The sequence below is a fragment of the Dermochelys coriacea genome, chromosome 5 (genome assembly GCF_009764565.3).
Source record: "Dermochelys coriacea isolate rDerCor1 chromosome 5, rDerCor1.pri.v4, whole genome shotgun sequence".
In the NCBI taxonomy this organism is placed as follows: Eukaryota; Metazoa; Chordata; order Testudines; family Dermochelyidae; genus Dermochelys; species Dermochelys coriacea.
Window position 1 is genome coordinate 117,083,555 of NC_050072.1, and position 14,907 is coordinate 117,098,461.

Genomic DNA, 14,907 nt, shown 5'->3' on the forward strand with positions numbered 1-14,907 from the left:
GTTTTCTTCAGCAGAAGCTGATAGTCTTATCAAATTGTATGTTTTTGTTTTCTTTAGTTTAAACAGGAATAACATTCCAAATTCATTTTCACTTGTGACCTAAAGGACTGGAACCCAGAGCTCAAGCAGATGACATATACCAGGAACTCATTCTACAGAATGTTCTAATAATAAATTAAAGAGTCAGGTCTTACTGTAGCAGCTGAGTTATGACAATATTATGCTCCATTACTGTTTGTTTTCCTTCCATACCATAGAAGAGTTTAATATCATATTACAGAGAAAGAGGAAAACATTTAAACAGTTTTAGAAATATAAAAATCAAGTCTCATTAATCAGTCAGCTCAATATTAAGAAGTCTATATGCAAAGCAGCTCTTCAACCCAACTATGAAATGCTGTCATTTCTATATACCACAGTGATGAGCATGGTATCAATATTTCAATAATTAAAAGTACAGCAATTTCTTAACAATGCATAGAAATACTATGCAACAGTTTAAGACATGAAGTAAATACACATCGAATTGGAATTCTAGGAGGAATTTAGCAGAACAGAACAAAATTAGTGCATTTGATTAATTTAATTTATCGAGGTTAACATGCCCATCCCTCTTAAAAGTATTGCCATAGGATCTTTAAATGACAAGTTTCACCATGGTTTCATGTCTCATCTTTGTGAAGACTCTGAATAAGGGTGAAAAAGATAAAAATGGAGGACTGTACCATAGTGGAAAATTATTAAATTTAAAATTTCATACAACTGTTGCACAAAAGGTATGTAGGGTGCTGTAATATACATATTGGAAATCCATTGGACTGACCTGAGGCAAACAGAGCTGTTCAACCCTGCATGTACTGAAGAGTTAAGTATATTTCAATACCTTCAAAATGTCAGGCAGCATTTTCTGCAGTTTCTTCTCCCCTATGACACAGAAGCACTGATGAAGCATTTCTTTTTTGTCTGCAATGTAGAAACTAACTGGTTTTAGTGACACACTGAGGTCTAGTCCACCTTCTTCTATGTCGCTGTGCTCTTCAGCTAACTCCTCTTTTTCTGCAGATGGCACAGTACATTTTATTTCCTAAAATTAAAAGATATTAAATACTTGGAAAAATAAAATGGAAATTGTCTCTTTAATAAGTCAAGAAAAGAGGAAAGATTTTACAACGGTGTCTGCCTCAACAAAACGGTTCTTACTATAAAATGTTTAAAAGAATATTACAAATGAACGTCTTGTATTTCTGGAATGTTATGAACCTTTAAGTGCTTTACATTGTAAGACTGTGAAAGTTACATGAATGCTCTTCAAATATGTAGGCCAAACATTAATATCCCTCTCAAAGAGACAGCTATTTTGACTCATCCTAGCAGTCAAAGATCATAAAGCAAAGAGCTATTTCGCCTGAATAATATATTTGGAAAAAACGAAACAAAAACTTTGCCCACTTGGCTATAACTGGGCTGCTGTATTCCCTGAAATTAATGGAAAGCAAGGGGAGAAATGTTTGGAAGCACAAAAAAACATGTTCCTCAGGTATGTCTTACGTAGTTAATCGCAATTAACCTTTGTAAGACTACTACTACTGACAAATGTCTTGTTGGAACACAACAGTTTGGGCACAAGATTTTGAGGGTCAAATTTTTTTTTAAGAAAGGGTGGAGTAAATGTTATGACAAGAACATGTATTGGGCAGGGGGATGGGGTACAGTAAAGGCTTAGAGACTCCCCTAGAAATTTCTTTTCCTGTAGCCCCCCTGACCATCAAAAATTAAAAATTAGCTAGTAAGCATGAAACCGCTTTCCTATAAAGCAATTCTGTAGACACTAATATACAAATTTTGGTCCCCTCTAAAACTTGTCCCGCACCTAATTTCCCATGGGCAAAGTTATGCAGCTCACCAATATTTCAGGCTAGCACCACGCAGTTTCAGCACTTTATTCCTTCACTAGGTTTCTATCTTGTTTGTCTTTGCTCTGCTCTACATTTGTGTCTGTTCCTTTCTATTTTCGTGTTGCGGGCAAAAGGGCTTCTGAGCTTCACTCAGGAGTTTACTTCGAGTCAGGAAGTGTCCGTTTCTTTTTGAAGCCAGCGCTTCACAGGGGCTCTAATGGGAAACTGCCTGCAGGCGCGCTAAAGGGAAGGGACTGGTGTAGCGGCTTCAAATCCAGCACTCCAAGAGGAGCTGGCAAGGTCCGGCCACGCCAAAGGGAGTGGGAGCAACGCTACCCTCGCTATGGGGCTAATCTGGGGAGCGCAGAGGAAGCAGGAGCAGATCCAGGGGCGGGGGGGGGATTCCAAGCCCAGCTCTGGAATAGTTGCTTTCCTCAGACGGAAGAGACAGGCCGTTTCCCCTTGGCGCCAGTGGGTCAGGACTGAGCAGAGGCCCGGCCGGGGGACGCTTTCACCCCGTGCGGGTTAGAGGCCGGGGGGGGGGGGGCGGCTTCCCTGGCGATGTCCAACCGGATGGGCGCTCTGCTGTAGCCCACGCAGGAGTTGGGCAGGGCAGCCCCCACCGCCCGTGTCAGGCGGGGGGAGGGGAGGGGAGGGGGGGGGGGTCGGACGAGTCGAGCCCACCGGGTCCTTCCGGTCTCGGGCTCCAGGAACCAGACCGAGCACCGGCCCAGGCGCTACCGCGCCCCTCCCGGCTCAAAGCCGGGCCTAGCGCTCAGCACCACAGCCCCGGCCTCCCCCCGTCGAGAGCCCTGCCGCTTCCGCTCGCCCAGCCGGGCCCCCGGCGCTCTGGGGGACGGTACCTCCAAGAGGCTGTAGCTGGACTCGGTACTTCGCCGCTTCCCCTCTGTGCTCCCCGCGCCCAAGCCCCCCTCTAGGCCGCTGGAACGAGAGCGGCGCCGCTTCTTTTCCTTGGAGGATTTGCGGCCCGGCATCGGCCCGGCCTCACGGCGGTTGGAGCCGCGCGCGCGCGCGCGCGCGCCCCCCGTCCCCCACCCACCACCAACGGTCACATTCCACCCCCTGCGGAGTCAGCGACAGAACACCGCTCACAAACGCGCGCGCCGCCGCCGCGGGGGGCTTCCCTCCCCGCGACCACGGCCTGCCGGCGGCTGCGTGCTGACGTCGGAGCACGCGGACTTCCGGCGCTGCGTGGCGGCGGGGAGATTTCCGCTACAAGTACTTCCGGTGCTGGGAGGCGCCCCGCCCGTGACGTGCCTGCCGCGGGGGACCCGGGCCAAGGCGGCCCGGCGTGTCCCCCGCTCCCGCCCCTGCCGCAGCCTCCCCGCCGCCCGCCATCCGTGGCGCGGGTTCCGGCCCCGTCTATACTAGGGCAGACGGGCCGTGCGTGAGCGGAGGGAGAACGTGCGGGTTGCTGTGGGGCAGAAAAGGCCATTACAGCAAGGCACGAGACACCAGCCCGCTGGACCGTGCAGTGAAGTGGGGCTATCGAGAAGCCCTCCCAGGCCCAAGGGCCGCGTAGAAGCGAGCATCCGCGGAAGGAGAGTGGAGGGAAGCTCGGAGAGTTGTTGGCAGCAGGAGGGATGGCGTGGGGGGAGGGACTCGGGGATTTGTCAGAGCAGTAGGGTGCATGCTCCCATATCCTCCCGGCTGTCCCACCGCTAGGCCTGCTTGTTCCCCAGCAGCATTTTCCTTCCTTTAATAAGGCAGTTCCAGCTGCCTCACCGGGCATCTTTCCACCTTCTTTTATTGAAGATGCACTTGACGCTGTAGCCTGACAAATAGCAGATGAAGTCATATTCTGCAACTGTACTGTTTGGTGCTTCTTTATTGTGCTCCAGAGACTTGAGTTGCCATAAGGGCAGGGGAAGCACTGCAAAGGGCAGAGATGGATGGGTGGAAGAATGTTCCTTAATCAATTATATGGAAACTGGAACAATTTCAGAATAATCACCTAGGGTGCCTGATAAGGTTGCATCCGATGAAGCGAGCTGTAGCTCACGAACGCTTATGCTCTAATAAATTTGTTAGTCTCTAAGGTGCCACAAGTACTCCTTTTCTTTTTGCGAATACAGACTAACCCGGCTGCTACTCTGAAACCTGATAAGGTTCTGTTAGTCTGTATCCGCAAAAAGAAAAGGAGTACTTGTGGTACCTTACAGACTTAACAAATTTATTTGAGCGTGAGCTACAGCTCACTTCATCGGATGACTTTCCTGGCAAAGCAGCACGTTGAGGTAGCCTGCATAGGTAATGTTAGGAGAGGGAGGGGAACAACAATCCGATATCTGATCATTGAATGTACTATTTGCATATTTAAAACTTCTCTTTCTTTCTGTGGAGCACTCTTCAAAAAAAAAAAAAAAAACTTCAGGTGCAGTAAGCACATTACCTGGATGTTAATGATTAAGAAAATAGTTAATATTGACATGTAAATGGTTGTGATTAATGTAGGATAAATATGAAATTAACTAAATTAAATTTAGCTTAAGTTTGGTAAAGGAAGGCCCTGACTAGCAAGGACGACTACGACCTTGAAAATAATGAGTAAAGACAGGATGTCTTCTTCAAAAAATAACTAAGATAAGAGGAAGTTTCTAAAAAGAAGCCCTCTGACCAATAGGGGTGACTGCATATGGTTTTAAATAAGATAAAAGGAGTACGTCTTAAAAGGAGCCAGTATAAACCTTCCCACCCCAAATACCAGTGTTATCTTAAAAATAAAGCCTATGTGAACAAAGGTACAATGGAAAAACGGTTGGTAAGCAAGAAGGAGGGGAGGAAAAACCTGGGAAGAAAGGAGGTTGTAAATCTTATCTAACTTAAAAGTGGAACTAAAAGTGACCTGTCTCAAATTGGTTTTTAGCTGAAGTCAGTAATTAGCAGTGATATCATTTGTTTGTTAAAGGGTATAAAATATTCAGAAGTGGAGGGGTCTTTGTCAGACCCTACCTTATCATGGGCACACCAGAATTAGATGGTTTTCCCTAGGTCTGGCCTATTTGTAAGCGTCTTGATAGCGTGCTTATGAATACTTTGTTGTTGAATGTAGTGACTGCTTATTTTTAGGCTGTTAGGCATATTTAGAGCAATTGTATAAAATACCATTTGGCCTTGGATTTAATAAAGGAATTTATGGTTAAAATAGTTTGATGGTCTCCTATATTAATTTCTAATGAGTCTAATTAGGTTTCAGAGTTAATGCTCAATCAAAACGAAAGCAGTTCACTGCTTTTATTTCAATTGGTACACATTTTATTATTATTTTTGCAACCAGAAAAATTAGAAATACTCTCCCCCCCAACGCATGAATGTATAAATTCAATAGAACACATATCAAAACTGCACAGATTCTAAATTCTACAAAATGGCCATACTGGGTCAGATCAATGTTCCATCCAGCACAACATCCTGTCTTTTGACAGTGGCCAGTGCCAGATGTTTCAAAGGGAATGAACAGAACAGGGCATCTGTCAAGAGAACCATCCTGTCATCCAATTCCAACATCTGGCAGTCAGAGGCTTAGGGACACCCAGAGCATGGGGTTCCTTGCATTTCTGACCATCATGGCTAATAACTAGGGCCCTACCAAATTCATGGTCCATTTTGGTCAATTTATTTTTAAAATCCTATAACTGTGAAATTTAATGATTTTAGCTATTTAAATCTGAAATTTCACAGTGTTGTAATTGTCCTGACCCAAAAAGAAGTTGGGGGGGTCACAAGGTTATTGTGGGGTGGGGGTTGCGATACTGCTATCCTTACCTCTACACTGCTGCTAGCAGCGGCACTGCCTTCAGAGCTGGGCAACTGGAGAGCGGCAGCTGCTGGCCGGGAGCCTACTCAAGGCAGAACGCTGCTAGCAACAGTGCAGAAGTAAGGATGGCATGGTATGGTATTTGGCACCCTTACTTCTGTGCTGCTGCCTGCAGAGCTGGGCCCTCAGTCAGCAGCTGCCACTCTGGCCGCCCAGCTCTGAAGGCAGCAGCACAGAAATAAGTGTAGCATAGTATGGTATTGCCACCCTTACTTCTGCACTGCTGCTGGCAGGATGCTGCTTTCAGAGCTGGGTGCCCGGCTAACAGCCTTTGCTCTCTGAGTGCCCAACTCTAAAGGCAGTGCAGAAGTAAAGGTGGCAATACCACGATCTCCCTCTCCCTACAACTCCCTTTTGGGTCAGGATCCCCAATTTGAGATACGCTGGTCTCCTCCAGTGAAAACTGTGTAGTAGAGGGTAAAAGCAAACGAAAGACCAGATTTCACAGTCCGTGACATGTTTTTCATAGCCATGAATTTGGTATGGCCCTACTAATAACCACTGATGGACCTCCTCCATAAACTTATCTAGTTCTTTTTTAAAATCGGGTTAGTTTTGGCCTTCACAACATCCCCTGACAAGAAGTTTCACAGGTTGACTGTGTACTGTGTGAAGAAGTACCTCCTTTTGTTTGCTTTAAAGCTGCTGTCTATTAATTTCATTAGATAACTCCTGATTCTATGTGAAGGGGTAAACAAAACTCTGCTATTCACTTTATCCACACCAGTCATTTTATAGACCCATCATATCCACCCTCAGTCATCTTTTCCAAGCTGAATAGTCCCAGTCTTTGTAATCTGTCCTCTTACAGAATCTTATGTTCTCTTAATCATTTTTGTTGCCCTGGAAATGTAGGGCTGCTAGAAATCTACATACCATCTTGTTGCTGAGTGTTTTCATAATGTTTAATAAATAACCAAGTCCTTGTAGAATTAATGGGAAACTTCCACCACTGACTTCATTTAGATTTTGAGTTAGTATGGTGGTTAGGTTGTTTTTTTTTTTTTTATTTGAGAGAGAGAGAGAGAGAGAGAGAAAAACTCAGTTAAGATTTTGTCATGGTTATTTTTAGTAAAAGTCAACAGGTCATAGGCAACAAACAAAAATTCACAGAAGCTCATGTCCTGTCTATTGACTTTTCTAAAAATAACCAGGGGGCAGGGCTACATAGGCGGGAGAAATGACAGCTGGTGTTGCATTGCGGGGGGAACTGACAGGCTGAGCCCCAGTACTATTGTGGAGGGAGGGGAAGGGGGGAGCACAGTCCTGGCTCCACCAGCCACAGCAGGGGAGAGGTGCACAGGCCAGGCTCCGGAGCTGGCTGTGGGGCAGGGGCACACAGACCCAGCTCCAATCCCAGCCACAGGTGCACAGCCCTGGGTGTAGCCAAGGAGGGGTGCATGGCCCCAGGGCAGGGGCACGCAGCCTGGCTCCAGGCCTAGCTGCAGGGCAAAGAAGCTCAGGGTCCGGGTTCCAATGCCAGCTGCTGGGCAGGGGCACATAGTCCTGCCTCCAGCCCCAGCTTCAGCTGCTGACAGCTGAAGCCAAAGAAGTCAGATAAAGTCAAGGAATCAGTGACAATCTTATCCTTACTCATAGGATGCAACAATATATAGGAAGAAGCTGTATTGACTGAGTCAGTGCCTGAGTTGATGAGATGACTGGTGACAACATTTAATGAGGCTCAATGCAGTTGGAGCCAATACGTAGTAGACTGCTCAAAATGTTTACAACAGAGGTCCTTACAGATTGCCTTACCAAATTGTTTATAGAAGAGATAGCACCTGTACAATTATTCTATTATGAAAAGGGATTCTGTGGAATAATACTGCAAGGTTCCCGTCAAGGTTTATCTCCAAGTTTAGATTTCCGTCTCTTTCAACCTAAACAGCATGACTGAATGGTTTATCCACCATCTGGTTAAGACTGGCATAGATGAGAGTCAACTGTCTCATAACACTTAGCTCTACGTAAGCCCTTTTCACTTTAAGATATCAGGAGGATACTATTATCCCTATTTTACATACAGAGAAAGTGAGACAGAGGTTAGGGCCCAGATTGTCAAAGGTATTTAGGCACCTAGCACCTACTGAAATCAATGGGAGATAGGCAGCTACATACCTGACTTTCCTAAGGTCTCACATCAAGTCAGCTAGCAACTCACTGCTGATTGAGCCAAACCACCTAGGAGCACTGCTGCTGGAGAGGAAGAGGTTCCAGTGGTTAGGGCACTAGCCTAGGATTTAGGAGACCCAGGTTCACTTTCATGCTCTACTACAGACTTCCTGAGAGCTTGGACAAGTCATTTTTCTTCTCTGTACCTCAGTTTCCCATCTGTAAAACAGGGATAACAACACTGCCCTAATACCTAGTGTTGTTGTTAGGATAACGACATTAAAGACTATGGCAATTAGAAAATGATGTGGAACCATATAAAATACCTAAAACAGACACTAGGGCTGTTTCTATAATCCTTGTCCCTCTCTGTCTACCCAATTCTGCAAATACTATGCTACGTGCTGTCCTGAAGAGCTTAAAGCTTAAGGCTACAATTTTCAAGAAGGGCCAGAGGGAGGCAACCAACTACTATGGAAATTCAGTGGTATTTGAGACTTAAACTGGGGGTTTCAAAGGCGCTTCAGAAGTTAAGAAAGCTGTTCTTGCTCCCAGTCTGCCCTGAGGGCAATTGCTCAAGACAAATTTCCTTTATGCAATGAAACAGTGAAGGGCTAATCTGTTGTCCATAACAGTTTTCTGATGCCTAGACAACCCCTCCCCTCTGTGACAGCCTCACACTGATTTTGACCCAGGACATATGAAACACGAAGGGAAGAGCTAGGGCAAAGATTTTCAGTAGAAGATTTTGAGCTAGGCTTCTAAACTCATTTAGGAATCTGAAAAATTCAGCAGAATGCTGAGGACCCAACATTTTCGGCTCAATTTCAGGACAAGGAAGTAGCATTTGAAGTGGCCAAGGAGCCTGCTTTGCAGACCTTATGAGTAGTGCTTCCCAGTCCTTGGAACAGAGCACTGTAAAGGCAGGACAAGAAGCAGAGCCCAGTTACCCAGCCGTTTTTATTTTTAATTGCATCATTCCACCTTAAAGTCTGGCTATATCATTTGTTATTTTATATTGCACTCTTATAATGAAAATAGAGTCTTTCATTCTGAAGGATTCCACAGAGCTTCATGAACTTAGACCCTGATCCTAGAAAGACATACTGCTGAACTTTATGCATAAGTAATCAATAGAGCTATTCCTGAGCACAAAATAAAGAGGTAAGCCTTTGTAGCATCAAACTATTACACAAACATACAAGCGACCACATACACGTTATCTCCAAATCACTCAGTGAGTAAGCTCAAATGGCACTTAAAAAGACATTTCCTGGCCCAAAAGAGCTTCCTCCCTCACCGGGGGTTGATGTGCTGCAGCTTTTAACCATGTACAGCAAAACCATATTCAACAGTTTAAGGAAGTGAAGAAAACTACAAGGGAAATTTAAGTAGGTAGAATGTAATTATTAAAGTTAATCTTGAGGTCTGAACTTGGCCAGAATCCTAACTTTTACAAGTACCATTGAATCTTTAACAGTCACATTCGATCAGAATCTTAGTTTTGTGTCTGCTGGCAAACAGCACCACCAACAGGCACAATGCTTCCCAGCATCATGCTGAAGTACTATTTTCAGTGCTGATTCTAAAGAGACTGACACATAATGAATCAACAACTTCCTTTGTTTCCTTGTTTTTTCCCCTTCCTATGTTTTCCTTCCAAGTACAGACCTGGTTTGACCCTGTTTAGCCTGACAGATTTAATGAGCTCACCACTCAAGACAGTATAGTTCATACCAGCGTCTCATGTATCCTAGACAGTAAAACATAATTTACAAATCAGTGCAAAAGTTTTTATTAGGTTGTTCCACTCATGACAAGTTAGATCTTCATCAAATTTGAAATTCTCCCACAGTATTTTTTCAGTTATATTCAGTCATGTAAAATATGAAAGGAAAAAACAAAACAAAAAACAAACAAAAAACACACACCAACATTATTTCGCTACGTATTCCTAGGTGCCCAAGTGCTAAAAAAAGTTACAGCAGATTAAGGACAAACCTACAGCATTGGCTTACTTTAGCTGGTTCTGATACAGAGGCATATTTTTTAATTTGAGAGTCAACTCCTAGAGACTTGGCTAATTGCACAGCATTTGTATCGTCACTGATTAGTGTCCCAAGAGCCACAAGCAGTCTAAAAATGGCTTCAAGGTCTTGAACAACTTCTATGACTGTGCTGATTACTGACAAACATTGAGCTTTTCCCTCAATGTTATTAACTTTGTGTAACCAAACAGCATAGTTCAACGTCAACGTGGCCAGCGCGATGTGAATGTTCTTATTGCTGCCCAATTTCAGTTCTATAGCATGTGACATTATTGTGTCCCTCTGTGACATCATGAGCCTCTGGCCTGCCTGGCTGACAAAACAATTGCAAAGAGTTCTAAGTGCCAGTAACTGATTTGCCTGTTTTCCGTTACGGCTCAGAAATTTTAGGAGATGGCTGCTGAATCGTATGCTATCCTTTTCACTGCAGAAATTCTCATTCACGCTGGGATGCCTGATAGACAATCGAAGAATGTCTAATGCTGGAAAGACAATATCTAAGAGAGACAAGAAAAATATTTTAATGCATTACAAACAATGCAATATCTGTGTAAGAACTCTGGAGAGCTTTCCTTATATGTGCAGATCTTTACTCCTGCTTTTGAAAGGAGTACTACTATACAAAGGAACATACAGAGAACAATTAAGATTTAGATAGACCACAACTGCCTAATCCACAAGTACTCAAATATTCAGAAATTCATATCAAAACGAAAATTGTGTACACAGCCCCAATTGTACAAAAAGTTTCAGATGTCTACCAGAGAAACTTTACTGCCATGGGTATTAACTTCAGAGACAGTCACAGTGCTTCCAAGACACTAGTAAACTATCATGTCCAAAGAATTCAGTCTGACAACACTGAGAAGACAGATACTTCACATGTAACACAGCTGTTTCACAGGTGTTGTCAACTTTTTTCCAATGTAGCCCACATCTAAATAGCAAGCATATCATGGGCAACCTCCCATGCCAGATCTCATAACTGTCTTTGTGACCACGACAGAAACTGTTTACATGGAAAAGGAAAATATTTAGTGTATTTTCAACTGCCCACAGTACGTGTTTTATCCAATTTGAAAAAAAAAAAAAAAAATGGAAAGGATGCCATCAACTTGAATCCTAGTCTGTATTTCTAAAGTAAACTTAAAATATGAATAGTTTCAGGTACTACACCTGCCTCCTAGCTCACATACAAATATCTGTGGCTATAGAACCACTTGAAAACAAAAAACAAAAACAGCAGACATTGAACAAGGGAAACTGACAATACTGAAACAGGTTATATACTAATATACAACTTTTTTCCACCCTTGTAGGCTGTAAGGATAATCTTGGGTGTTATTTGTAACGATTGGTGAAAAATTTCAGGCAGAAATTTGATTTTTAAGTTGGCACAGTCCCTTTAATTGTGCTGTCAACTACTGATCTCCATTTTAATTTCCCCAAACCATCTATTCTGTTCCTTTTCCTCTCCTATACATGCTTTCCTGCCCCCAAATCTCCTCCACTCCCCCAGACACACTCCCCTGCACCCCCGCTTCCCTGAACAAGATGTCTAAGGTACTAAGAAGTCCAGGCAGTTTATTTCCTGGATATGCTGCCCAATTCCATCTTCCTATGGACATTCTTCCCTCTTTGGTGGCTGACAGCTCCAGTCCGACTGATGGATCCTGTTTTTCCTTTTTAGTAGCAGGGCTTTTTTACCATCAGCTGCACCTGGTCCTCCTCTTCACATGCAGCTGTTTTTACAGGCATTCAGGCTCTTTGGAATGAAGAGACTGTACACCCGTAAAAGCACTAAAAACACGTAGGTGTCAGCACTGGTCTACAGAGATGTGGGAGATCGTAGTATGGTTCACTGCTATGTTTCACAACTTTTTATCTAATGTACAAAAATCCATATTAAATCTCTTAAATGTGATTTGTTTAAAAAAAAGTTAGTTTTCTACTTAAAACATCACGTTAGCATTAGTCTGATACAAGGTTAATTTTAAAATTCAGTTTCCTCTGAGTTCAGCATACACAGTGCACCCAATTGATTTACACAGACTATAAATCTCAACCTGACTAAAGAGCCACCATCCATCCGCTATGTTGAGTGCTGTGTTAGGAGGGCTGTGTTGTGAGTTGGTGTGGTGAATATCCGAGGGTCTGTCTGCTGTGACCATTTGTTTGGCTGGTGCTAGTTGCAGGAACTGTTTGACCGTGTGGTTGTTTGTTTGAAAAGTGTGAATTGCGAATCCTTTGTTCCAGGTAGGCCTTGAGTGCTTGATTGGAGGGATGGCTTTGAACCTGGGCAACTGCTTTGAGCAGCCTTATATAAAAAAAAAAAAAAAAAAAAAAGGCAGAGAATTGTGAACCAAATGAGCTGCGAACGGAGGAGAAGCAAACAGGCAATTTGCCTGGGAAGATTTCCCACAGAGCTTTTGCCTTTCAGGCTTCTGTGAGCAGTAAATACAACATCTGAAGAGGCTCTTAGAAGGAAGACAATATGGATAGTGAGCGACCAGCTGTTGTGACCTGCACAGGATTTGCCATGTTTGTCTTTCTCCCAGAGGATAGAAACAACTTCTGTACAAGTGCAAGCTGGTCTCCATATTGGAAGAGAAGATTAAAGGACTAGAGACCCAAGTATCAACCCTGCGTTGCATCAGAGAAAATGAAGACTTTTTGGATAGAAGTGAGCGTTTGGTACTGCAGGCATAGCATGCTGAAGAATCAGAGGGAAACGCAGAACATGGAAGAAAATTGGCAGCATGTGACCTCCAGAAGAAGAAAGAGGAGAACCCATGTACCTCCAATGCAGATAGAAGAAACCAACCGTTTTCAGGCTCTCTGCACAGATACTACTGCAGAGAATGGTTTGGAAGAGTCATCTAAGGGAAGGGATCAGGAGACCCCATCGACCGGAAAGCATGGGTTGCATTGTCCTAAGGATGGGGGGGTGGGGTTCATGAGCACCATTCCCAAGAGGAGGAGATGGATGGTGTGGTCGGGGACTCCCTCCTAAGGGGGAATGGAGTTATCCATCTTCCGTCCAGACCAGGAAACTCAAGAAGTGTGCTGCTTGCCCAGAGCTAGAATTCAATCCTAGACTGAATCCATCCAATTCAATCCAGCTAGAAGGATGTGACGGAGCGTCTGCCAAGACTGATCTAGTCCTTGGACCACTACCCTTTACTACTTCTCCACGCGGGTGTCAATGATACTGCCAAGAATGACCTTGAGCGGGTCACGGCAGACTATGTGGCTCTAGGAAGAAGGATAAAGGAGTTTGAGGTGCAAGTCATGTTCTTGTTTATTCTCCCTGTTGAAGGACAAGGCCCAGGTAGGGACCATCATATTGTGGAAGTAAATGCGTGGTTACGCAGATGGTGTCAGAAAGAGGGCTTTGGATTCTTTGACCGTGGAATGTTGTTCCAGGAAGGATTGCTAGGAAGAGATGGGATCCACCTAACAAAGAGAGGGAAGACCATCTTTGCAGGCAGACTTGCTAATCTAGTGAGGAGGGCTTTAAACTAGGTTCGCCAGGGGATGGAGACCTAATCCCTGAGGTAAATGGGATACCGGGAGGAAACACAAGGAGGAGGGTGAAACAGGGAAGGCTTCCTGATTCACACGGAGAAAGTAGGGCAATCGGCTAGTTATCCTATGTGCTGGTACATGAACGCAAGAAGCCTGGGAAACAAGCAGGAAGAATTGGAAGTTCTGGCACAGTCAAGGAACTATGATGTGATTGGAATAACAGAGTTGGCGAGGTAACTCACATGACTGGAGCACTGTCATGGATAGGTATAAATTGTTCAGGAAAGACAGGCAGGGGAGAAAAGGTGGAGGAATTGCACTGTATGTAAAAGAGCAGTATGATTGCTCAGTGCTCCAGTATGAAACTGGAGAAAAGCCTGTTGAGAGTCTCTGGGTTAAGTTTAGAGGTGAGAGCAACAAGGGTGATGTCATGGTGGGTGTCTGCTACAAACCACCAGACCAGGAGGATGAGCTAGATGAGGCTTTCTTCGGACAACTAACAGAAGTTTCCAGATCACAGGCCCTGGTTCTCCTGAGGACTTCAATCACCCTGACATCTGCTGGGAAAGCAATACAGCAGTACACAGACAATTCAGGAAGTTTTTGGAGAGTGTTGGGGACAACTTCCTGGGGCAAGTGCTGGAGGAACCAACTAGGGCCCGTGCTCCTCTTGATCTGCTGCTCAGAAACAGGGAAGAATTGGTAGAAGTACAAGTGGGTGGCAACCTGGGCAGCAGTGACCATAAGATGGCTGACTTCAGGATCCTGACAAAAGAAAGAAAGAAAGAAAGGAGAGCAGAATATTGACCCTGGACTTCAGAAAAGCAGACTGACTCCCTCAGGGAAATGATGGGCAGGATCCCCTGGGAGGCCAATATGACGGGGAAAAGGAATCCAGGACAGCTGGCTGTATTTTAAAGAAGCCTTATTGAGGAATAAATGATCCCAATGTGCAGACAGAATAGCAAATATGGCGGGTGACCAGCCTGGTTTAACAGAAAAGTTTTCTGTGAGCTTCAATACAAAAAGGAAGCTTACAAGAAGTGGAAACTTGACAGATGATTAGGGAGAAGTATAAAAATATTGCTCGAGCATGCAGAGGTGTAATCAGGAAGGCCAAAGCACAATTGGAGTTGCAGCTAGCAAGGGATGTGAAGGGTAACAAGAAGGGTTTCTACAGGCATACTAGCAACAAGAAGGTGATCAGGGAAAGCGTGGGACCTTTACTGAATGGGGGAGGCAACCTAGCGACAGAGGACGTGGAAAAAGCTGAAGTACTCAATGTTTCCTGCCTTGGTCTTCAGACAAGGTCAGCTCCCAAACTGAGCGCTGCTCACCTACTTCCCAGTGCAGCAGTGGTGAAAGAACAGGTTAAGGACTATTTAGAAAAGCTGGACATGCACAAGTCTATGGGGCCGGATGCAATGCATCCAAGGGTGCTGAGGGAGTTGGATGATGTGATTGCAGAGCCATTGGCCATTAT

The 14,907-nt window shown here is 44.5% G+C and overlaps 2 protein-coding genes and 1 long non-coding RNA gene across 6 annotated transcripts in view; 1 reads left to right on the forward strand and 2 right to left on the reverse strand.

The window, feature by feature from the left end:
- Nucleotides 1-3,143, reverse strand: part of CAAP1 (caspase activity and apoptosis inhibitor 1) — a 28,603-nt gene extending 25,460 nt beyond the window's left edge. The window contains exons 1-2 of one of the 2 annotated variants that reach the window (XM_038402121.2): nucleotides 2,759-3,143; nucleotides 884-1,084 (exon numbers count right to left, since the gene is read on the reverse strand). In XM_038402121.2, the coding sequence (XP_038258049.1) occupies nucleotides 884-1,084; nucleotides 2,759-2,890 (333 nt within the window). In that variant the 5' untranslated portion in view covers nucleotides 2,891-3,143. Of the gene's footprint in view, nucleotides 1-883; nucleotides 1,085-1,903; nucleotides 2,376-2,758 lie in introns of those variants that run through there. The other variant, XM_038402123.2, reaches the window with a different exon arrangement.
- Nucleotides 3,144-3,163: 20 nt separating this feature from the next.
- LOC122460363 lies at nucleotides 3,164-5,064 on the forward strand. Its single transcript, XR_006281624.1, has 2 exons — nucleotides 3,164-3,887; nucleotides 4,025-5,064. It is a non-coding gene; the product is annotated as an uncharacterized LOC122460363 (long non-coding RNA).
- Nucleotides 5,065-9,625: 4,561 nt separating this feature from the next.
- The window catches only part of PLAA (phospholipase A2 activating protein), a 28,458-nt gene continuing 23,176 nt past the window's right edge, over nucleotides 9,626-14,907 (reverse strand). For all 3 annotated transcript variants that reach the window (XM_038401996.2, XM_038401995.2, XM_043515113.1), the window contains one exon: nucleotides 9,626-10,393. In XM_038401996.2, the coding sequence (XP_038257924.1) occupies nucleotides 9,828-10,393 (566 nt within the window). In that variant the 3' untranslated portion in view covers nucleotides 9,626-9,827. The remainder of the gene's footprint in view (nucleotides 10,394-14,907) is intronic.